We start from the raw sequence: 25,174 nt of genomic DNA, 5'->3' as shown, positions 1-25,174 counted from the left end.
CTCTTTAAAAATAGTTTATAGGTCATTACGTTATACCTATCTATGTGTTGTTGGATACAGGCTTCGCAAATATTTTTACTCATTCTATGGCTTGTCTTCTTTTTATTTATTTTATTTTATTTTTTTATTGTTGTTCAAGTATAGTTGTCTCCATTTTCCCTCCACCACTCCCCCACCCCAGCCATCCCCACCTCCCACCTTGATCCTGCCCCTCTTTGGTTTTGTCCATGTGTCCTTTATAGATGTTCTTGTAAACCCGTCCCCACCCCCACCCCCCATTATCCCTTTCCCTCTCCTTTCTGGTTATTGTCAGTTTGTTCAATTTCAGTGTCTCTGGTTTTATTTTGCTTGCTTATTTGTTTTGTTGATTACGTTCCACTTATAGGTGAGGTCATATGGTATTTGTCTTTCACCATCTGGCTTATTTCACTTAGCATAATGCTCTCCAGTTTCATCCATGCTGTCGCAAAGGGTTAGGAGCTCCTTCTTTCTACTGCATGGTATTCCATTGTGTTTTAAAATGATATAATGAATAGAAATTCTTATGTTTGAAATAGCCAAGTTTACTATTTTTTCTTTTATTGTTAGTGCTTTTGTGTCTTATTTAAGGAAGCTTTACACACACGTAAAATACTATCCTTCATAGTTTAGTTTCTAAGTCTTCTAAGAGATAGTTTTTGTAAATGGCATGAGATCAATTTCACCTGTATTTTTCAAATGTGGAACTTAATGCCCTGGAACAATCACTGAAAAGAGTATGCTTTCTGCACTGCTAATTATAATAAATCAGAATGTGTGCATCAAATAAATAATATACAAATCAAATATAAATAAATATAACATTAAAAGTAAAGTGTGCATAAAAGTGAGTGTCTGGTTTTAGTCTCTCTTTTCCCTTTTGTCTATTTGTCTATTTTTGTATCAGTCCTATGCCGTTTTAACTGATTTTATAGTAAGTCTTGATATCTGATAGAGCGAGTTGTCTCACTTTGTTCAGTTCTAGAGTGCTTTGGCTTTTCTTGGCCGATAGCATTTCTTGCACATTTTAGAATCGCCTATTTCATGGCAAACTGGGAATTTGTTTAGGATTGCACCATATTTTAAAGTAAACTAGAAAGAATTGTTAATACCTCAATTTTGAGTTGTGTATTGGAACATACAAACAATCATTTTAGATTTTATTTAATAAAGTTTTATTATTCTTTTACTGTAAAAGTGTCACAGAGACTATTTGTAGGCTTATAACAGTACTGTTCTAAATGATATATTTTCTTTAATTGTAGTTTCTAACGTTTATTGTCTTTCACATAGAAATACAGTTGATTTTGATTTTTGATTTTTGTATTCAGCAATTTTGTTAAACTCCTATCCTTTCAAATTTTATTACATTTGTTGGGGTGACACCAGTTAGTAAAAGTATGTCGGTTCCAAGTGCAGAACTCTGTAACCCATCATCTGTGTATCGCACTGTGTGTCCATCCCCCCGGGTCAAGTCCCCCTCGGTCACCACGTGTTTTCCCCACACACCCACTTCTCCCTCTGCCCCGCCCCTCTTTCCCTCCAGTAACCACCATACTGTTGTCTGTGACTGTGAGTTTCTGCTTGTTTGCTTGTCTCATTTCTTTGTTTGGCTAAACCCCTATTTTTAATTTGAATGATATTTCTGAAGATTATTTTGTATTTTAACTGCACAGTTATTTAATTTGACAATAACAGTAGTAGTTTCCTCTTTTCTTTCAAATCCTTATAACCTTTCTCATGTACTTTTGTACCATTGGTGAAGTGTTAAACACAACTTTGTTAGTGAGCATCGTTATTTTATTTCTCTATCTCATAGAGAAAGCTTATAATATTGTACCATTAAGTATGATATTTCCCTTTTGGGTTTTATAAATAGTTTGTATAAAGTTAAAATCTACTCAAACCTGGCTGGTGTGGCTCAGTGGATTGAGCAGTGGCCTGTGAAAAAAGGGTTGCTGGTTTGATTCCCAGTCAGGGCACATGCCTGGGTTGTGGGCCAGCTCCCCATTACAGGGTGTGCGCGAGGCAACCACACATTGATGTTTCCCTCCTTCTCTTTCTCCTTCCCTTCCTCTCTCTCTAAAAATAAATAAATAAAATTGTTTTAAAAAGAGAAAATTTACTCAAAATTTACTAAGAATATTTATCATGAACATATTCTATTATTGTTCTAACCATGCTCTACACACGGAAAGAGGCATCATTATGCCAGAGAACAATTCAGAAAAAGGAGTTGTATTGGGAGTGGCGGGAATTTGACAAGTAATATGATGTGATCTGGGGGCTCAGTGTTCACACAGGTAGTCCATGCACGGGTGGGTTTTGGAAAAACTCAGTAGTGAGTGGATGGCATTTATTCACATATTTAAGAAATAATTATTGAGTTTTTGCTTGTCACTGTGCTGACCTCTGTGCATCACACATTAATTCAAAATTCTTTATTTAATTACTTCCATATCCAACTAATGATAAAATTTTTGGTGTACCTGTATAAATAAGCCAGGTGCAGGAACATGTCTCAGAGACTGAGTGAACCAGCATGATGGTTAGAGATGAGTGATTAAAGTGTTCGGGTTATGTCTACAAAGCATAATGACTTTAATTGACTCACAGTCCTTCTTCTGGAAGTAAATAGACATCAAAACCAATTATCTATTAAGGTCAGTCCTAAATGTGTAACAGTAAAGCTAAGTCATGTATTATAGGGGAATGATTATATGTCTAAATGCTCTATGGATAGAAGCATCTAATTAACATAAATGTCACAATATCATAAAGGTACATCATTAATTACAAGGGGGACCTAAAGACTTTCCTATTTCATACCATATTTTTTTTATCAAACCCATTAGTATTTTAGCTTATGTCCATTCTTATTTACAGTAGAATGTTCAAGAAAAACCTGTCAAATCAGAAAATTCTGAGGATCCTTGTAACACATTTTACCAAAAAGTTCTACGGAGTATACCAATGGTTGTAACAGATCCTGTTGGTGCCCTCTCCATATTTCGCTTTTATCATTTCTGTGCCCACACATCCAAATTCTAACTGTCAATGCTTGAGCTTCTTTACTTCACTGGTGCCGTAGCCACTTTGTCCACCTGCACAGAAGGCACAGGGAATTCTGACCCCAGAAATGGCTCTTAACTATGAACTGGTGGTGGCTGTTGTCTAAATACACAAGTCCCTCATTTCTGGGATGGTTTAACTCTGCAGTGCATGGGTAAAACTACACTGGTTCCCAGGGTTTCTCCCAGGCAAGCTGAGCTTCAGTTACCCATGGTGGTAACTTTCCCTTCCCTGTTCCTTTTCCCCAGTCCCTACCAGTAGTTCCTTCACCTACCCTCCCCTTCTAGATCGCCTTCAAATTCTGTCTCAGGGTCTACCTCTGGGTGAACCCATGCTAAGGCATGATCCAAAGAAGCCGAGAAACCCGGGTCCATAACTTATGAAGCAGAAACTGGCATTTACAGTCATACCTCGGTACTTGTCGATTTCAGAACTCATCAAAACCTGTACTTGTTGCATTTTGATGAGAAAAAAATGTTTCAGCACTCGGCGCTTGCTTGGGACTTGTCGCACTTGTTAGGACCTGTATGAGTCATGAGGCCACCCCACAAGAGAAAACACTTTATCGTTTGGTACTCCTCGATTCTGGCACTCGTCACGAGTTCTGGAAGGAATTGACAAGTACTGAGGTACCTCTGTATTTTGAAAGTGATATCTACTCATTTGAATGCAATGAAATATTTTCCTTTGAAAAATGTGACACGTTACGTACTGGGTCCAGCCCCATATGAACCTTGGTAAGAATCAAAGATTGACATTTTGAGCAGTTCTGGGAACGTTCTTGAGTCAAGACCTGTCCTAGGTTTGGTAAGAGGGAAGATGACTGGGACACAGAGTATGGGATATACCAAGGTTGTCGTACTTAAGCTTTGTTTGTAAGATTAAGAAAATAAAGTCCTAGGGTCAGCTGAAATTTGTCTTATTCGAACTCAATCACCGAACACATGCTCAGAAACTGGTATGCTTTTCAAACCTTTTGACTAACCTAATATCCTGTTTGTATTTATTATATTTGAGCTTTTTCAAGACATTTTATAATGAGATTTGAATTTAATCTATTGCTCTGGGCCCCTTTTCCAATTTATTTTTTAAATGTTGCTTTCTTAAACTGCCTAGGGTCTTTGTTTTATTTTTGTCACTTGTTTTGCTACCAACTTGTTACAGTCAAAAAAGGCAGTAGGAATCCCTCATTAATAAAGCTAACTATAGGTTATCAACAACCACTCACTCACCTAGATTATTGCAGTAGCTTCCTAACTAATCCTGATTCAGTGATTTCCCTCCAGGAGTTTCAGCACTGTAGGCAGAATGGTGTTTTAAAAAGCACAAAAGGAGGAGAGCGCTTCTCTGCCTAAGCTTTCCAGTGGATCTCTTTCACCCAGAGTAAGTCAGGGTCTTCACAATGGCCTGCAAGGTCCATCACAATCTCATCCCTTGTTACCTTTCAGACGTCATTTCACTGCTTGCCTTCTTTCACTCTCTCCAGTCGCTTGGATCTCCTTGTTCTTCCTTGAATACTCCAAGTATATGCCAGCCCCAGAATTTTTGCAATTTTGCAGTCTCCTTTGCCTGAAGTGCCCTGGACCCAGATAGCCACATGACTTGTTCCCTTAATGACCTTCAGGAGTCCACTCAAATACTACTTTATAACAGAACTCTGCCTCATCTGCTTTATATAAAAGAACATCCCTCCCATCCAGCACTCCTTGTCCTAGTCACTCTGCTTTATTTTCCCTTGACCATTTACTGCCATCTAACTCACTATATATTTACTTGTTCATTTTTAGACTTCCTCCAGCTCCTCCTTATCCTGAACATAAACTCCATGACAAGAAGGACTGTTTTGTTCATGGTCATGTCATCACTGCTCGGCACAACTATTAGGCATTCATCTGCAGAGTGAATAAATAAATGATAAAGGAATGAACAAGTTGGTTAAGGACAGAATTTCCGAGGAATGATACTTAAATTGCTACCTAAAAGAGGAAAGGAAGCAACTATGAAAATGTGGAGGAAAATGTTCCAGGCAGGGTAAATACTAGTTGCAAAGGTCAAAGCAGTTCCTCAATCTATTTCTTCTCACTTTCGTTACAACTGTCCCAGTTCAACTGCCACCATCTTCCCATCATCATCTTTTACACCAGACCAGGCAGGTCCCTACAGGCTATTCTAGGACGTGCAATGAAAATCCATTGAAATTCTTAAAAAGAGAATTTATTTAATCTAATTTATATTTTAGAAAGCCACTTGGCTTATATATAGAAAATTGTTTGAAGATCTGTATGGAAGTAGGGAGACTATGTAAGAGGCAGTTGTGGTTGAGGTGGTGTGGCAGGTGGGGATGGAGAATACTGGATGGAATAAGATATATTCTGGTTGTAGAATTGTGGGACTTGGATCAAATTTAAGAAATGAGGGAAAGGATGACATCCAGGAGAAGTACTTAGTTTCTGGTTTGAGTAATGGGTTACTGGGGTCATATTTACTGTGATGAAGGATATTTGGGTAGCAAAATTATAAGTTAAATTTTGAACATTTAAAAAAAGGCTCAGATGAGGTCTCATAGAGACACTGTAGTTCATTAAGAAGAAAGGTCTTGGGACCAAACTTTAGCGGAACGTTGCCATTTAAAAGTCGAGTAGGTGGGGAGCAAACAAAGAAGAATAAGTGAGTGACCAACACAATGTAAGTCACATCCTGAGAGATGGTGTTCTAAAAGCCAAGAAAGAAGTGTTTCAAGGAAGATAGAATAGTTTCTTTTTTCAGATTCTTCCCAGAAGTTACAAAAGACAAAGGCGGAAAAGTGGGCCTTGTGTTTGGTAATGTACAGGTCTTAGACAAACTTGACAAGGACTAGTCCTTTTTTAAAAAAAATCTTTAACATTTATTTTATTCTCCTTTGAGGACATGCTCATTGATTTGCTTTGTTTTGAGAGAGGGGAAGTGGAGACAGAGAGAAGCATTGACATGAGAGGAAAACATCGATTGCCTACTGTGCACACTCTCACTGTGGATACCCAAAACCTAGGTATGTTCTCTGACCAGACATCAAACCCATAACCTTTTGATGTACAGAATGATGCTCCAACCACCTGAGCCATTCCTGCCAGGGTGACAAGGGCCATGCCGATGGACTGATGGGTGAGGGTTGAAGTTTGATGGGATATGAGAAAGAAAAAAAAAGTTTATATACATGAGTCTTAAGAGGTTTGAAGGGTCTAGTCAAGGAACAGGTATAAATGACCCATGGACATGGACAACAGGGTGGGGATTGACTGGGTGGGGTAGGGAAGAGCAATGGGGGAAATTGGGACAACTGTAATAGAACAACAATACATTAAATTAAAAAATAATATTTTGAATTATATCGGGATGAAAAGATATTACTAAAATGTTTTATGTGGTTATTAAAAATTTAAAATTAAAAATGAAGTTTTGTGCGGCAAATAAATAATAAGTGATGCAGTAGGTACAAGGAGGAGTGCTGATGTAAATTCTCAGAGAAGAGAGAGACAGAGAGAGAGAGAGAGAGGGAAATGTAGCAAAAAACTATTAGGAAAGGAGCAAATCCTTGAGTACAAATGGGGATTGTCTTTTTGTATAAGTAGGACAGTAACTCTATTGTAATAGGTGGGGGGAGGAAATGGTTGCACACGCAGGTGGATGTGTAGGTTTGGCACAGGAATATGAGTGGGTTTGAGACTGATGACTTGTTTTCTCAGAAAACAATAGGATTACATCACCAACTAGTGGTGATGAGGAACGGAGAAGGAGAATGGAGAGGAAAGAGGAGGTGTGGGAGTTTGGAGGACCAACAACATGTAGAATAGTATTTAGTCTGTTAGATTTGAGATGGGAAGTCTATCAGAAAAGTTGATCAGGAAAAGCAGTAGATGTTACTCTATGATTTGAATTCAAATATTTAAAATGAATAAGTCGACTCACTTGAATCATCTGTATAGCTGTTTGTGTGTAGGCAGAGATGGAGGGTGAAAGAGTTGGGATATGTAAGTGAGATAGCAAGGCAAGTCAACGGTATTCACCAAGAGGTGACTAGAGTCGGATTCATAAAGCTTGATTAGATAAGGAGAGAAGTGAAACTAACAGTGAGAAAATGGTGAGAGTCCAAAACAAATGGAAGTGTTGATGAAAGGGAGGAATTGCAACAACTGGAATACTTAAAAAAGGATGAGTAGGAACTGAAACAGAGGCACCCAAGCAGCTGCCATTCTGGTTATGACCAGGAAGAGATGGAATATGGAAAATGGGGGCCTGGGAATTGAGAATCTGGGGTGTCAAGTGCCTCACCTCTGTGGTCATTTAAGTCACTGTGAATACCCTCAGGAATTGGAGAAGTCACAGAAGACTTTGGGCCAGCATATGAGTCTTCAGTAAGAGCGGGGACATGAGTGAGAAAGAGGTCAGTTAATGGCACCTGGAGAATAGAATGAGGGGGATATAATCAGATCACATGTGAATGGAAAGGGTAAGGTTTTGTGTAAATGGAATATAATGGTCCGAAAAATGACATTGGAGAGCAAAGAAGATATGCATCAAGAAAGATGAAAGGGTATCATTTTAAAAGAAATAAAATGCTAGTCTAAACAAAAATGTAGAAATTAGAGTATCAAAGAGAGAAAGCCAGAAGCGTAAAGATGCTAAAGTTATCAGATGAAAGTTAAAAACATCAGTTATGAATCATTGTCTGTGTGGGGCTGCTAATGACAGTGCACGGACGTTACTAACTGCACTCCAGAAAGCGGGCTCTTTGGTGAACATGAACAAAAAATGGGAAGAGAAGGTGAAAATAAATTTTAGTAGTGTGAAAATTAAAAAAAAATTCTTCCCTATATGGACTGAAAATAGTGACTAAATTTGTCAACCTCTAATTATTCCTTACTGTCTTTTCCCCAGCCCCCTTCCAATTCAGAAAAGTTAATGAAAATAATACTAGTCACGTTATTGCTGTAAACATAACTCTGGAAATTACAAAGCAGAGAGATGGCCACTCTGGCAATGGATAGACAACCTGAAAACATATTTCAAAGATATCAGGAGTCTCAAGAAAACTTTTGATATGTCGTATCAAAGTGACAAGTAAGATACTTATGGTCAGATATCGCTCCCTTTAACTAATAATTAATTAATAGTGATTTTATTTAATAAAATTCTTGGGTATAATCATACTAAAGTATATTTCAATAAATACTCTGACTTTATTTCTGCAAAAAGTACCCATCACTAATGGAAGCCCCAAATGGGAGAAAAAAGTAAAAGACAGACTCCCTGTGAATGACTTTATTGAGACCTCTGCATTTCAGCATGCTACAGAACACCACAGTTTTATGTAGGCTACAGAGTGAAAATAAGATGTACATGGTGGCTTTGAAAATATTGATGTCTTCTGCTATGACATAGAGCAAAATAGCTCTGGGTAAAATAATTCGTTCCTCAATCCCTTTTGTCAAGTGTTGGAAGTTGAATATTCTTTGATCTTGTAGGACTCTGGGAAATTTGAGTAATTGGGGGTAATAATCCTTAGAAGATTTTGTCATATCCAGTTTTACTTTAGTGAAACTCATAATAACACTGAGTTTAAAAAGACAAAGATATTCCTCTCCTATACAATGGTAAATTTATCGCTGGCTAAGAATGCTTTGATTCTATTTACAGACATTTAATCAGGCAATACTTTATAGCAAAACACAGAAATGACATATTGTATGAATACTACATTACTAAATTTTGAAAGTGGAAAAATATAGGATGTAACTTGGAATCTGAAAATCAGATCATGTATAAGCCAAGAGTGCACTGGCAAATCAAATCAGGAATGTACAATTTATGCTAATGAGAAAATTCAGTTGGGAAGGGAGAGAATAAGGAAATGGAGTTGTCTAGTATAATTTCATTGGTGTTAATACAATATTGTCAACTCTGTTAAAAGTTCCTGGTTGTTAACTTCAAAATAGCAGGAGAGGGTTATTTTAAAAAGTTCTAAGCTCAATTCAAACGAACAGTACAGTATTACTTTACTGAACAATTCTATGTTTCCCCATTAATGTTATACATGTTCTAGAAACATTTTTCAGATCCTGTTTAAAAATTTCCCCAAAAGCTGAATCATACAGCTCAGCTTAATTAAATTATTTTAATTTAGGAGATGTAAAATAAAGAGGCTGAATATAAATGAGTAACACTTGCTAAAATCATAGTCTGCAAGTACAACGCAGTTCCCATCTGCCTCCTTGGAAGGGCATCTACCACTGGTGAGGATGACCGTGTCAGTTGTTACTTGCTGCGATGTGAAAAGTACACTTTTCCCCTTATGAACTCAGGGCCACAGCGAAAGAGGAAAGTGAGTGTGATATCCTGCAACGTCACCAGTAGGCAATGCAATTAATATTGCATCTACACTGAACGTAAACTAGAAGCAGATAAGTCTTGACTCCAGAAAAATTTTAGCTGCAGCCTTATCTCAAGTTTCAGGCTCAGACATTGCCAGTTTACCCCAAAGGATCTCACACTGTTGCCACTCTCCTATGCGATATCCCTTCCAGGAAACATTTTCCAATTTGAGGTTTGTTTTACCTAGTGTGATTATTAAGGTAGCAGTGTTCTGTAGCTTGTAGATTTGGCTGTGTAGCCAGATTCTTTTTTCTTTACTGGTTAACTCTGGTCTGGGTATGTGGTTGGATTTGTATTTATATTATCTGTGAAATTGACAGGGCATTTGGCACAAATTTCAAATTTGTTTCACATACATGAATACATATAGCATGTTTAGTTCTTTTTAAATGTTGCCTGAACTACATGGTAAATAAAAAAGAGCAAGAGAATATTTATGTAAATTGCCATTGTAAGGCCTGTGCTTTTACATGACAGTTTTATTTCTTCCACATGTTGGAGATGCACTACAGGCCACACAGAAGTGAAGAAAACCCCGAATCAAGTTTTAGTTCCCTGTCATGACTCCTTTAGTATTAACATAACAAAAAAGTTTACCAATGCCATGGACAGCTCTTGCCCAGCAGCACTGTTTTCACCTATTTTTCTCACTGTGGTTTCGCACCTTGCTCCACAGCTACCGTAGCACCGGGTTGTGCATCAAAAATGATATTGTCAGGTCTTTGGTGGTGGGAATTGAACCTCAGTCACAACCGTTGAGAAAAAGCGTGCTGGGGTCCTGGCTAATTAGTATATTGCACTGTACTGTACTTGGTGGTTCGACTTCGGGCTGTGCTAGGGGAGGCGGACCCAAGGGTCTGGCTGAAGTGATGGTCAGAGGAGCTTCTCATGTGGCCAATGGTGGCTGTCCTCCCCATGCTGCTGCTCAGGCCCCCGCCTCCTTCCAGACTACTCAGCCCCATGCCACCCCCACTAATTCCAGCTTCACTGCCAATGAAGCCACTGCTGACTGTGCCACTGCCTCCAATTATCCTGGCTGGGCCACTAATTCCAGTTACGCCAGAGCCAGAGACAACCCTCTCTGTCACAATCACATTGTGGGCATTGGATAAGTCGGGGTGCATACCCAAAGTGCCCATCATGCCAGAAGTGGGTCGGATTACTCTTTCTGTCACTACCATGTTTGAAGACTCTCTAGGATCAGGGATGGTCAAAGTGGTGGGTAGGCTTGAACCTGGTGCTATTACCCTTTCTGTCACTATAACGTTGGAGCCATCTCTCAAGTCAGGCATCTCTAACATTCCATGCAAATCGGCACCAGAGATGGGGCCGACTACCCTCTCTGTTACCATCATGTCTGAGGCGTGTCTGTTATCATGGACGTGGACAGAGGGCTTCAGGGTGCCAGAGGTGGTGTAAGACTCGGTCACCGTGACATTCCCATAGCCCAGAGGATCAGGAATAGGCACAGGATGCTGTACACCAGGTCCTGAGGGGTAGGTACTCTCAGAAATGACTGTGGTAGTGCCATAGCATGGGGAGATGGGAGGGGGCCCACTAGCAAGGGGCTCTGTTTCCTGTGGAGGGTAAATGGGTCCAGTGCTCTCAGGTGGCCACGAGGGATCAAGGTCTGGATATGGTTCAACATTTTTTCCCAGGGTGATATCTGCCAACTTCTTAAACTTAGGCCCCAGAGTATCCAAGAAGCTGTCATCCAAGTCTTCTCCAATGAAGCTACAGCAACCCACAGAGCCAGCGGGGGAACCTACCCCTTCATTATCATATATGAGCAAACAGTCATTGGATGGGCGTCCTTCTTCTTCATCTGCATAAGCATATGCTTTCTAAGTTGGCAGAGGAGAGAAAAGGAAGTCATGAATACATATTTAACAGTAATGGAAGTCCTTATCATTAATTTTTTTGCATGACATTACCAAAGGAAAAAATAAAATTCTAACAGCTACTAGAGATGCTCTACAAAACAAATAACAGCATGAAATAATTTACTTAGAAATTATTTTAACTGTCATTCTAAAATATATTATGATTTAAAAGATTTATTTAGATGGACTTTATAAGAGTGCACACTGAACAAAAAACACAAAAAATCACATGTTTATTTTGTAGTTAAGTTAGAAGAAGGTACTCAAAAGTTCTGAATTTGAAGTATACCCCATTGTGGGGTTTTTTTTTTTTTGATTTAATTAAAAATGTTTGAGCTAATTTGAGTTCATTCAGGATTGTGCTTGCCTTCCTTCAGATTGAGTGATTATGTTGAATTTGTGAAATTAATTTCAATGTTGCTCTTTTCATAAAACAACAGAAAAAATTTAACTGTGGGTCTGTGCCACATTGGGATTCAAAATTGAAGGTGACCAAAGAAAATTATTAAAAATATACTCCTTCAATCAAAGTAAAGCCCACAGACATGCGTACTTTTGTTCATCTTTGGTGTTCGTGATAATGGACTGCAAACTTTAAGGCTAAGTATCAGAAATGCATTTATTGGAAAACCAACTCATGGAGCCATTTCATTCACAAATAGTTTGTGAGTCCTTACTATTTGCAATACATTCTGTTAGGAACTTGGCCATGAAGTAATGAACAGAACTAGATAAAGTCCTTTTCTGGCAGGGCTTACAGCTGAGCAGGATGAGGCAGACAACACAGAAACATGTTTGTCAGGAGGTGGTGAGTGCTGGGTAGAGGGACAGACAGTGATGGGGTTGCTCTTTCCCGTACAATGGTCAGGGATGGCATCTCCAAAAGTGATGTTTGATCAGAGATTTGAATCACATGATGGGGAGTAAAGCAGATAGAATGATCTGGGCAGAAAGAGCTGTAAGTACACAAGTTGGGAGGCAGAATTGTACTTTTCATGAAAATATATTAATTTTTTGGGACCTGGATAGGTGGCATTCCTATGGATTTCAGGAACAGAGCTCTTATTATTATCCACTGGGATTTGAAAGGCTTTTACTAGTATCTTATTTCAAAATATCAGCCACCATCTAAACCCTTAGGAGAGTTCATGAAGGCATTTTCGGCCAGGATGTAGAAGGGCATATGTGTATCAGAGAGAGTAAATTCCTTAAAGCTTTAGTATTAACCACAGTGTGTAACCATGGGCAATTCTGTCTCTACCTGAGACAGAATTAATTCTTCTTGGTTTTTAGAATGTTCTGGAATTGCACTATGTCTCTTGAACCCACTCTTATGGAATGTTTATTGTGTGCCTGGAACTGAGCTAGATAGTAGCAACATCATGTGGAGAACATGTACTTGATGCACCAAAAAGTGTGGTACAGATACAAACCAATAGACTTTAGAAATATATGTTTCTAAAATGTATAGACAAAGCACAGATGATCCCTGACATACAATGATTCAATTTTACATGTTTTTATCTCATAATGGTGTAAAAGTGATGAGCATTCAGTGGATATGGGCTAGGCCAAGCTAGAATATTTGATAGGTTAGGTGTATTAAATGGATTTTCAATTTAAACCTTTTCAACTTATGAGGGGCTTTAGGGGACATAATACCACTGCAAGTTGAGGAGAATGTGTGTTATAGAAATACTGACAAGGAAACACCATCCTATTTTCAATGAAACAGTTAACAATAAAACTTCAGAGGCAGTGATATTTGAATGGGTTTTTGGAGATGGGTAGGGATTTATGAGAGTGATGACCAGATGAAAGCATTCCAGTACAGGCGCAGCATAAGCAAAGACACGGAGGGCAATAGACTGGTGTGATTAAGGCAAGGCACTTGGCAAGTGCAATTGGTAGTAAGGAATAATTGGAGATGAGAGGGCAGGGGTCAATATGTGAATAAGCTTATTTGCCATGTTGGACCTCATGCCATACAGAAACCATTGGCTGTTTTTAAGTGGGGAGTGACAGGCCTCAGTCCGAGTCTTAGCTGTATTATTTAGCAGCACTATGCATCTCCAGGCATAAAGACTCGAGGCTGGAAGCCCAGCTAGGAGGTGCCTGCCAAAGCCCTGCAGGGAGAGTGGGGCCTGGGGCACAGCAGTGGGTCTGGGATGGACAGGAAGGTGTGGGGGCTGGAGCCCTTACCTGACAGAAGTAACTTTCCATGAAGCTCATATTCAGACCTCCTTCTCTACATTCCCTCATAGAATTTCTTCTTAATATTCCAGAATATTCTTGACATGTCTCACGTGCTCTTGATGTTTTAACTCCATCGGCTAGTTCAAATCCTCTCATTCTTTCTTCTTCTCCCATATCTTGCATTTCTCTTCCACAATACTCATTTGTGTAAATACCTGAAAGTGTAAATAAAGTTAAATTTGCTTTATGTAGTGTATTATAGATTGAAAATCAGTAACTTACTTTAATGGATGGTTTCTTCATTTAAGTACATATTTGTGAGCAAAGAAAAAAATGAAGGTGAAATTTAAATACAGGAATAATAAATATGAGATTGAGTTCAAAATAATATCAATTAATTTGTTAATTATTGTTTCTAATTACTTTTTGGTAACTATGTTGTACTAGAAGGGAGGGGCTACATAGAGATTACAAAAACCCATGCTTTTGAGATTATTTTATCTATTTTTAATTTTAAAATTTTTATTTATTTTTATTCAGTTACAGTTGTCTGCAAAAAATTTTTTAAATTATAGTTTACATTCAACATTATTTTGTATTTGTTTCATGTGCACAACATATTGATAAGACAATCATATACTTTACAGTGTTCCCCGATATTTGCAGTACCCACCTTGCACCATATAGAGTTATGACATTTTGACTGTAAATTAACAAAAATTGGAGGAAAATATCCTAAATTATAAAAGTTAAATAGTACAAGAATACCCCAATGTACTAGAAGCACAGAGCCTCCAGCGAAGGCCCTGAATGACGGCTTTCAGAGAAGCAGCCACGGCCACGGCCAGGGGAAAGGTTTGCATGGGATCTTGACTCTGCACTTGGATGTGAGGGGTGAGTAGGAGTCTGTTACAGTATTCTGGGTACGTGAGATAAAACGATGGCCTGGACTATGGGACAGCCATGCACAGGGAAGTGTTGACATGTGAAAGGTGTCTCATGCTTTAATATTTTAAAGATCTTGATTTTAGGGTCAGTGTGTTCTCTATACTTCTATTACTTTGATGCGTCCCACTGTGCTTTTTCAAGGTTTGTGTTAAGCTTTGTCAATTTAATGAGAGAATAAATGCATAAATAAATCTTGGTGAATTTAACAAGTCTTGAGAACTGATTGGATCTCAATGATTAGGGAGATATAAGAGGATGAGTTGCTGAGTCTGAGGTGGAGGTACTGGCATGCCCCACCTCAAATATCAATACAGCTGGAAGAGAAAGAGTTTTAAAGAATAGCTTGTCCAGTCCTTTGAATAAAGTCCAGTTCTAGAAGTCACAAGCATGTCTGTGCCTCTTGAATTTTAAAGAGTTCAAAGTAGAAACGTCATGATTACAAGTTTGAAGAAGACAGAGAAAAATGAATCAATAATATTTACTGACCTTGAAACAAGGAAAGATGGTGGAACTCTTTTCAAAGAATCTTAAAAATTAATTTTTTAAAAATAAGAGTGGTAGTTAGTCACTTACTATGAAAATCTAATTGTCCCCTGGTGTTGGCCTATGAATTGGTCTAGATCCCTGTTGTAAGTAAGCTACACTGATAGTTTTACCGATGTGCAGGGAGAGACTCTACCACATGCCCACCAACTCAGATGAGAGCTTTGAAAGATTTTGATGGTGTTTCATCCACTTATTTTCATTTTGATAACAGGGACGAAGCTCTTTAGGTCAATATTTATGGTGACGCTGAGAACGGTTGCGGTATTTAATTCTGTCATGAGAGCAGCGGAAGTGAGAGTGATTTTGAACCATCCATGAATTGTGGAGGTAGATTCCAGTCTCAGTAAATGAGCACAGATCTATTTTAATGGGGTTGCATTTTAGTTCTAATTAGTATTTTGGGGGAGTAGATTTTATTCTCAATAAATAAGCACAGATTTAATTTAATTGGGTTGTATTTTAATTCTAACTAGTATTTTGGGGGTAAATAAGGGTTGTTCTGTTTAACAAAACCAAAACAAACAAACAAAAATCCCAAACCAATATTGACTCATGGTTACAATTTAGTTATTCTTTCCTATTTATAGACATCTTAATCAAGTCATCTCCTAAATATTCTCTGAGGACTGAGAATGATTTAAAATATTTAACATATAAGAATAATAGTGTAGTTTTCCTCATCATTTAATTAGCAAATCAGTCACCTAATAAGGAGTAATCAAAACACTTTTAAAACCACATAAAATAGTTGGGAAACAGTGAGGTAGGCAAAGAGAGAACAAAATTTCTTCTGAGTCACTTGAGTTGTTAAAATAAAAAAAAAATAACATTCTACCTGAAGTGTCAAGGCATTCGATCACATTTGCATTATCCGATGGCATTTGTAGTATAGGGAGAGTGGTCAAATCCTAAAAGACAAGAAACAGTATGTTGCCATTTGTATTGACTTTTATCTCTAGTTATACCTTGGGCTAGTTGTCAAACTAACTCAGATTTCCTGAACAAATACCACTTAGAAACCTTCTTACATCCATGTAAAACAAGAACCTCATTCAGAAAGCCTCCCCTGATTACTTCCACCTAATTTTGATGCACCTCTGACTCCTCTCTGTCTTCCCCATTGGCTAGCCCAGAGCAGAGAATGGCATAGACTGGGGGTGATCACCCACATCAGGTTTCATGTGCACAAGGTTGAGTTTAGGTGACCACCATAGGCCCTTTCTTACAGATCGGCACTCACCATCAGCTGAGGCTGTGGTCCTTCTACTGCCCATGAATGAATTGCTCCATCCGAACATTCAGGTACAGGCTCAAAGCCAGCTCCTCCACAAGGGGCACTTCCACAGTCACAGCAGATCAGCAAAAATGGGACCACTGGTGGCGAGAGGATAGGAATATTTAAATTAGCAGTGGGGCCATAGTAAAACAAAATGACTTTCTTTTTGTGATTAAAATTGAATCCCTAATATAACCCCATTTGGTCCTAAATTATTATGAAGGTGTCAGAAAATAAACTGAGTAATGGTGAAGTATCAAAATCAATGTGAGCTTCAGTATACTAGATTACAATCAATTTTCATTTGTTATTTGGGATTCAGATTGCAAATAGTGTGATACTATTGAGACAGATGCGTCTTTCCCCTGTCATTACTCAGGAAAATAGTAAAGGGGAGGAAAAGAGAGCTGGGAAGGCCGTGCAGAGGGTTGATTTTTTGTGTTTCCTCTTCCCTGTCTTTAATTTGTCCCTTCATACATGCCTGATCTTTTATTTCAACAGTAACACCTTCTTCATGCTTTCAGCCATTATCCTCTGTGAGGCTAATATTTGCCCCTAGACAGATACCTTTTCTTGAACTTACTCATGCAGAGATGAAGAACATTACACTGCTTAACAATGTCTTTTTCTATTAAGCAAGGATTTTTCTTACCTACAGAAGTTTCTATTCCAGGGAATTTTACATGATACGATCTTAAATAGTGATTTGGAATGAATAGGTGTATGAAGGAAAGGATGTGTAGATTTTTTAAAAAGTGAGGAAGGAGGGAAAGAAGAAAGCAAGGTAGGCAGGGAGGAACGCGGTAAGGAGAGTAATAAGACAGGGGGAAATGCTGGACAAGCCTGGGTTCCTGAGAAGAAGAGAAAGCATCTGCACCCTTCTTGGTACCTGCCTGTCACTACCCCCGCCACCTGGAGAACAATGTGTTGTACCCAAATGTATTCACAGGGATCAGCCTTCAGTGAGATTGTAATGCCCAGAAAAGAGGGCAGCGCTGATTAAAGTTGATGGTAGAAAGGTGACTACAGTCAGCTCTGGGGTGCCCACTGACAGCTGAGCTCCTGGCTGCTGGGCCCCCTTCAGGCTCCCTGCTCACAGGACTCCTCCTGTAGGAGCAGAGGCTGCCCTGACACTCCCAGCAGGGCCTGCAGATTCATCTGCTGGGATACAGACATCTGTGCTTTAAATGGAAAAGCATCTCACAAATCATCATTCATTGCAGACAGTAAGATGAAAGCACCACTCACAGCATCACGTGATAACCCTTCTGAGACAGAAGAGGCCTCAGCAGCTCTTTTTAGGTGGGAACGTGGGCTAGGTCTGGTGAAGGGAGTGAAGAACCCACCCAGCTCCCTGCCTCTCTGAGTTTTCTGACTCTGAATTCTGAATCCTTTAGGGGGTTCTAATGCAGGTTTAATGACTTCAAACTGTTGACTCCCTTAAGCCAAAGGGAAAGCTGTGATTCTCTATACTCCCCCCGCCCACAAAATATTCTTATATATCAAACAGTTTTCAAAGTTTTCTTAACCTGAGATTTCTGTGGTGCGTCTCTGGATACAAACACAGGACCCTATTCCAGTATTACTTCCAATTGTCATTCTTTTCTATATTTTTTCTGTTCAAAATGTTCAAAGTTACTTCTGAGTCCTAAATACATAATATGTTTAAAATGTGTATGTAAAATGATTTATCTATGGTGTTTAGGAAAATATATTTGTTGTATGCAAATTATTGTTAATGTATTTAACTCAGCGGAGTTAAGTCTGAAGGAGTGATTATTAATGGTCATTTTTTCAGTGTAATAAATAACACACACGTTTTATTTCTAAAAGAGAGAGAGAGAAGAAGGAAGAAAGAAAAAGAGGAGAAAAATAATTCCTGGTGTTTTGCTTTCTTGAAAATACATCAGGCTTAGAGATAGCTTTGAATCTAGAAGTATTTGAGTATAAAGCCCATAATATAATTTATAAATATTTTATTAACCATACTAACCAAAGATAGTCACCAATATAAAAAGCAAACTCAAAGTTATATAGTTTTTGCAGTAGAAGTAATCAGTACCTGTGTCAATTGTTACTTTGAAAAATATTTAACTTTAAAGTTTTAAAATGTTGGTTAATAATTAATATATCCAAACAGGGGAAATTAGAGGATTGTGTCTTCTCATATATATTTTATATTACATGCTGCAAATTTGCTAGCAGTTTTATTGTCTTGGTTTATTTTGGTAAGAATGGTTTTTCCACCTTTTTTTCTCCTTTAATAGAACTTTTCATGGTCATTTCAATTTCTTATGGGTGAATAAGAATAAAATCTTATTACTTCATATATAAACTTCTTGCTTTTTGAAATTCATTTTCAATTATGGACAAAGATCCTCCACGTTAAGTTGTGCTACCAGCATGTCCAAAGTCTTTGTGGTTCAGATGAATTCAAGTTTGATCATAAATTTCAGAAGGGTGAAAGTTATTTAAAATCAGAGAAAATCCTGTCTACTAATACATTTAGTGTGAAATATCTATTGTACAGCTGTTTATATATTTAAAAATGAAGGTAGAAAAAATATTTCATATGCAGAGTGCTCTGATTTGATATGTGTGCATGTTTTAATTAATGCCTGAGGTATCCTGGCACTGAGATTTTACGATTCTATATTTGAAAAATGGCAATATTTGTTTAAGAGTAATGTGCAGATATCAACTTATTTCAGAGCTCCCCTTCTCATTCCTCAGAGACAGTGAGATCTAGCTCATCTCCACTCTAATATTTATCATCATCCTAGGCAACGTTGAAGACCATTTAGAGAATACAGTGCATATTATACCCTCACGGCTAGTATCTTGACTAGGTCTATTCTAGTGACCATAAATGTTTCTGTGGATCAGCAAGTTAGGTAATCTTGGAAAGACTCAGACAATTACATTTAGGAGCTGAAGTTTAACCCCACGTCTGTCTGCCTCCCTTCCAGTAAGTCTTAGCATAGCATGAAATCCCTTCAGGGTCTGGGGCCGGCCTATCTTTCCAGTCTCAGCTGTCCCCACGCAGTCCGGCTCATCTCTGCTTCTTCCTATTGGAGTCCTTTACGTCAGTGACCAGCATTTCATTCTCTGTGGGGTTTGTATGTAGATTATTTTCTCTCCTTGTTATGTGTTCCCCTTTTCTTCTTCATTAGGCTAGTTCTGTTAATCCCCGAATGAGAATTTATTTCCTCTATGGAAGCTTTCCTGACTTTTAATCAGTTGTTTCTCATTGTCTACTTCACTCATGTAGCAATTTGAACTGCATCTTATGAGACTTCCCATTACACTGAGATTTAATGAAAGAAGTTTTTATCTTCCACTGTCAAGAAGTTGGACTTTTTAATCTTATTAATCCAGCACTAAATATAGAAATATCTTGATAATTGAAAAAAATAAGAATTTGTAAAATATATTTTATCGAAAGATCAGAACAATTCTCACAATTCCTTTTGAGGGGGCACATATAAAAGGGACTGTTAAAGTACTTACATCCTAGGACCAAGAATCCCATGATGAGTAGTCCAATGCCAGCAGGACCAAAATGTACATTATCTGCAATAAGGGGTAAGCCTGGTCCAACCTCTGTTCCTCCTTGGCCATTTGTTCCACTGTAGCCATCGTCACCTTTGCCACCAACATCTTCACCACTTTCAAATCCGGAAGTAGTAGGTTTACCTTGATATCCAGGGCCTTCTGTTGTAGTAGGTTCAGAAGGTTCCCAGCCAGAACCTTCAAGGTTAATAGTAATTGTACCAGTACAAGTTCTTTGAAGAGCATCTGAAACAAGGTTCAAAAATGAAATATTTTATACATTTAGTGTAGTAACTGTTGGGTAATACAAAACTATTTCCTTTTTGTATCCATACTTATTTCAATGTCTTTAGTTCCATCCATCAGTAACTTCTGAAATCATCCCTTATTCACGACTCAGTTTTTCAATCAAACTATTATGACTATAAGTGCTCCTGAAAACCTGTCTCATGTATTGAGAAGCATGAACAGCAAACACCACAGAAAGTAAGTATTAGCCAGTGGTGTGTTATAAGACATAGTGGAGGTATTTCTAGACTATGGTTTTGCATATTTCTTATAATATCTCCCTCCATAATATGGAGGTAGATTGTTTCATTGTTTTACTCTCTTTCTTCTTCAGTTATGTTTGTTCTTTTCCCTTTATGAGCTGACAAAATGAACAGATTTTGAGCAGGCTGGTATAACATTTCTACAAAGATTTCCTAGCGATAAAGCAGCATATTCCAAACTCACAACTGATAATTTATAGGAGAGGAAACTGACAATATTGGAGGTGGGGGCAATTTTTCAATTCAATTAGAAGGTGAAACACATTTGTTTTATAAGGAGATATTCCAAATTTGCTTTTTTTTTATTCTTCAAAGTTATAGTAAGTCACTGTGTTCCTCGATTAAACATTTGTTATTTGTTTCAACCGAATTGCTCTACACTTGCTGTTTATTTAAACCAATCAACTGACCAACCAACCAATCAACCAACCAACCATCCAACCAACTGGTATTTCAAAGCAGTAGACTGATTTTGAGCGCTTGTGGTACAAAGGGCAGTACCTCAAAATACATCTACATTTTAGATCATAAAATACATTTAGATCAGCAGGCACATGGGCTGAAGCAGAGCTGTAGTAATGACTGCAAAAGGGTGCTAGGGAACTCTTCGTGGTGATGAATATGCTCTAGATCATGTTTGTGGCAATGTACAGTATATATGCATGCATACATCTGCCAACACTCATCAAGCTCTACACTTACAAAGAGTATTTATTGATTGTGAATTATACCTCAATAAAGTTGAATAAGAAATACATTTGAATCTATATTTGTGTCCTTATCTTGTAACAAAACTGGTCCATTAAAAACTATCAAAATAAGAGTTCTGGTCAAGATGGAGGCATAGGTAGACATGTTTTGCCTCCTTGTGCAACCACAAGAAGAATCACAACTAACCTCAAAACAAAAAAACATCTATAACCGCCAGAAAATCGAACTGTATGTAAATCCGACAAGCAAGTATTTCAAGAAGCCATATTCATGCAGACAGGTAGGAGGGGTGGACATGGGGAGCCAGGGCAGGGAGGAACAGTGTGTTGTGGAGGGGTGGCAGTGGTGGTGGCAGAATGGGCGGTCCCACATTCCTGTGTGGTGGATAAAAATCAGGAGGGCTACCTTGGGAGCAAATCATCTCAGCCCAAGGCCACACTGCACAGACCAGGGTTCCAGCAGGAGGAAGATAAAGCCTCATAAATGCTGGCTGTAAAAACCAGTGGTTGTTGGGGCAGTCAAAGAAACTGCTGGTTACTCAGGAGAGTCTGTTTAAAGGGCCCTCACAGACCTAGAATATATGCAAATGCACCCATTCTGGGAATCACCACCCAGCTATCAGCTAGAAGGGTGCCAGTCACACATGGGAAGTGGGGGGAAGTGACTGGAAATGGGATGAGTGCTGGTCTAGCCTCCAGAAGCCAGGCAGCAACACTGTCACCTCTCCAACCGCTTGCCCACCCCATAGTACTATGAAGGGGTGAAATCAGTTGGCCTGCCCAGTGAATACCCAAGGCTCCACCCCACACAACTTAACAGGTGTGCTAAGACAGGGAGTCAGAGCAGCTCTGCCTAATACACAGAAAGAAACAAAGGAGGCTGCAAATTGAGAAGAAAAAGAAATATGGCCCAAATGAAAGAACAGAACAAAACCTCAGAAAAAGAAGTAAATTAAAAGGAGATAGCCAACCTATCAGATACAGAGTTCAAAACATGAGATCAGGATGCTCAGAGAAATCACTGAATACAGCAAAAGCCTAAGGGAAGAAATGAAGGCTACCCTAAGTGAAGTAAAGAAAAACCCACAGGTAATACCCAATGAAGGGAAGGAAGCTGGTATTCAGATCAACAATTTGGAATATAATGAAGAATTAAACATTCAATCAGAACAGAGGGAAGAAACAAGAATTAAAAAAAAATGAAGAGAGTACAAGAAGACTCTGGGACATCTCCAAAAATGCCAGGATCTGAATCATAGGGATGCCAAAAGAAGAAGAGGAAGAACAAGAAATTGAAAACTTATTTGAAAAAAAAGTTTTCTAATTTGGTGAATGAAATCGACATACAAGTCCAGGAGGCATAGATCCCAAACAACTTGGACCCAAAGAGGACCACACCAAGACAAATCATAATTAAAATGCCAAAGGTTAAAAATAAAGAGACAATCTTAGAAGCAGAAAGAGGAAAGGAGAGAATTACCTACAAACGAGTTCCCATAAGACTATCAGCTCATTTCTCAAAGGAAAGCTTGCAGGCAAGAAGGGAATGGAAAGAAGTATTCAAATTGATGAAAAGCAAGGACCTACAACCGAGATTACTCTATCCAGCAAAGCTTCCATTTAGAATGGAAGGGCAGATAAAGTGCTTCCCAGACAAGGTAAAGCTAAAGAAGTTCATCATCACCAAGCAGTTATTACCTAAAATATTGCAGGAATTTATTTAAGAAAAAGAGAAGATCAAATCTATGAACATTAAAATGCTAACAAATTCACATCAACAACTGAATCGAAAAAAAAAAGACCCTGGCTGGTGTAGCTCAGTGGTTTGAGCATGGGCCTGCAAACCAAAGGGTCTCTGATTCGATTCCCAGTCAGTGCACATGACTCGGATGCAGGCCAGGCCCCTAGTGAGGGCCATGTGAGAGGCAACCACACGTTGATGTCTCTCTCCCTTTCTTTCTCCTTCCCTTCCCCTCTAAAAATAAGTAAATATAAATCTTAAAAAAAAGATTAAAAAAAGTAGGCAACAAGCAGAACAGGAACAGTGTCATAGATATGGAGATCATTTGGAGGGTCATCAGCTGGGGAAGGAAGGGTTGGAATGGGGAAAAAGGCACGAGGATTAGGAAGCATAGTTAGTAGATACAAAGTAGACAGGGGGATGTTAAGAATAATATAGGAAATTGAGAAGCCAAAGAACTTATATGCATGACCAATGGGCATGAGCTAAGGGGTGTGGACTGCTGGAGTGAACGGGAGTACTGGTGGAGGGGGCAAAGTGGAAAAATTGGGACACTGTAATAGTGTAATCAATAAAATATACTTTAAGAAGCTATCAAAATAATCATATATTCATTCTATAACAACTTAACAAAAAATAGTGTATGTGAAAGGAGATAAAACACATTATTGTGATCATTTACCTTTGATTTACAAAGTCAGTCTTAGTTCACATCTATATAAAGGAATGGAAGCTACTTGTATTTGAATTTTATATACAGTTACTCTAACTATTTTTTCCAAAGTTATATGAAAAAAGATTTATTCGTCACATCTGCACTATTTGTTTTCTGTGGGACTTGAAGCTGAAAATTCCTGAGTAGCAATTACTCACTACAGGAAAAACACACTACTGAAAGTTCCAGGGGTGACTGTTTTCTCCCTCCCAGATAAGATTTCCAAAGGCAGCATCCACCATGTAGGAAAGTTTCCTCATCTGCAGGTGCTAGCAGGCCAGACTTCAGTGGTTACAGTAATTCTTGCTGCAGCGTCGGAATGATGTGGATGGACCATCAGCCTTTTCTCCAGCCCACTTGCAATTATTTATATGTGGTTATTAGTGAAGCACTTTAAAAAATTCCTAGATAACCTTTCTTCTTTTGCTATCTGTTCCCCAAAATTTATTAAGATACTATACTTGACATGCAACATCTTGTAATTGAAGGTGTACAATGTGCTGATTTGATACGCTTATGTATTACAATATGATTGTTACCACGACAGTGTTAGCTAACGTTTCCATCATATCACACGGTTATCATTTCCTTTTCTGTGGTGAGAAAATTTAAGATCTACTCTTTCAAGTGTGTATCTGTAGTACAGAATTGTTAGCTATAATCGCAATGCTGTGTATTAGACCCCCAGACCCAACTATTTAGTAACTGGAGAAATCCTGTAGTAACTGGAGTAATCCTTTAGTAACTGGAGTAATCCTGTAGTAACCGGAGTAATCCTTTAGTAACTGGAGTAATCCTGTAGTAACTGGAGTAATCCTTTAGTAACTGGAGTAATCCTGTAGTAACTGGAAGTTTGTAGTTTTTGATCAACATCTCCTGATTTTTGCACTCACCAGCCCTTTTTCTTCTCACTTACATGCTTTTGAACTATATAATAGATTGTTTTTAATATTTTGAACAAAATCTTTTAAATACTATGCCATCCATATTTATGAAACTAAGTTTGTTGCGGAAGTTATTACAGCATATCTTTTTAAGAAATAAAACATGATTTATTATTCAAATTATGTACACACTGCACTACTCCTGTCTACGAACTCAGGTCATGTAAAGCTAATTTTGTCCAGATGCAAGGGAAGAGAAGTAGAAATATTTATGTGCCTGCCATAGTATTTCATGGGTGCGTAGCATATATGCTCAACTACTGTCTGAAATATTAAAATCACTCATTATGAATTATTACTAGTAACACTCTTGGGATATTCTTTATATTATAAGTAGTTGGATACTCTATATTATTTGAAAAGTATAGAATTATGTAAAGAAACAAAACAAAACAAAGACAAAACAAACCGATAGTTGCACTACCCAAGAACAACCTCTGTTGATATTCTGTTTTATTATCCCTTGGCCTTAATGACTATGCCTAAAATTTACAAATTATTTAACTTACATTGATATATCATATGGCTTGTTTCATTTTACATTTTTTACTTTGCCTTGTAAGAATTCTTTCACATTTAAAAAATTGTTTCATTAAAAAAATTTCTGATGTCTA

At 38.1% G+C, this 25,174-nt stretch overlaps 1 protein-coding gene across 1 annotated transcript in view; it reads right to left on the bottom strand.

Annotated features, from left to right (window-relative positions):
* Window positions 1-10,219: 10,219 nt before the first annotated feature.
* LOC112322895 (desmoglein-1-like) overlaps window positions 10,220-25,174 on the bottom strand; it is a 39,671-nt gene continuing 24,716 nt past the window's right edge. Inside the window, exons 11-15 of the mRNA XM_053913338.1 lie at window positions 19,858-20,145; window positions 16,312-16,445; window positions 15,907-15,979; window positions 13,584-13,792; window positions 10,220-11,342 (exon numbers count right to left, since the gene is read on the bottom strand). Of these exons, the coding sequence (XP_053769313.1) occupies window positions 10,281-11,342; window positions 13,584-13,792; window positions 15,907-15,979; window positions 16,312-16,445; window positions 19,858-20,145 (1,766 nt within the window). The 3' untranslated portion in view covers window positions 10,220-10,280. The remainder of the gene's footprint in view (window positions 11,343-13,583; window positions 13,793-15,906; window positions 15,980-16,311; window positions 16,446-19,857; window positions 20,146-25,174) is intronic.

The sequence above is a fragment of the Desmodus rotundus genome, chromosome 10 (genome assembly GCF_022682495.2).
Source record: "Desmodus rotundus isolate HL8 chromosome 10, HLdesRot8A.1, whole genome shotgun sequence".
NCBI lineage: Eukaryota > Metazoa > Chordata > Mammalia > Chiroptera > Phyllostomidae > Desmodus > Desmodus rotundus.
Note: the sequence above shows the minus strand (reverse complement) of the source record. Positions and strands in the feature narration are given on the sequence as shown.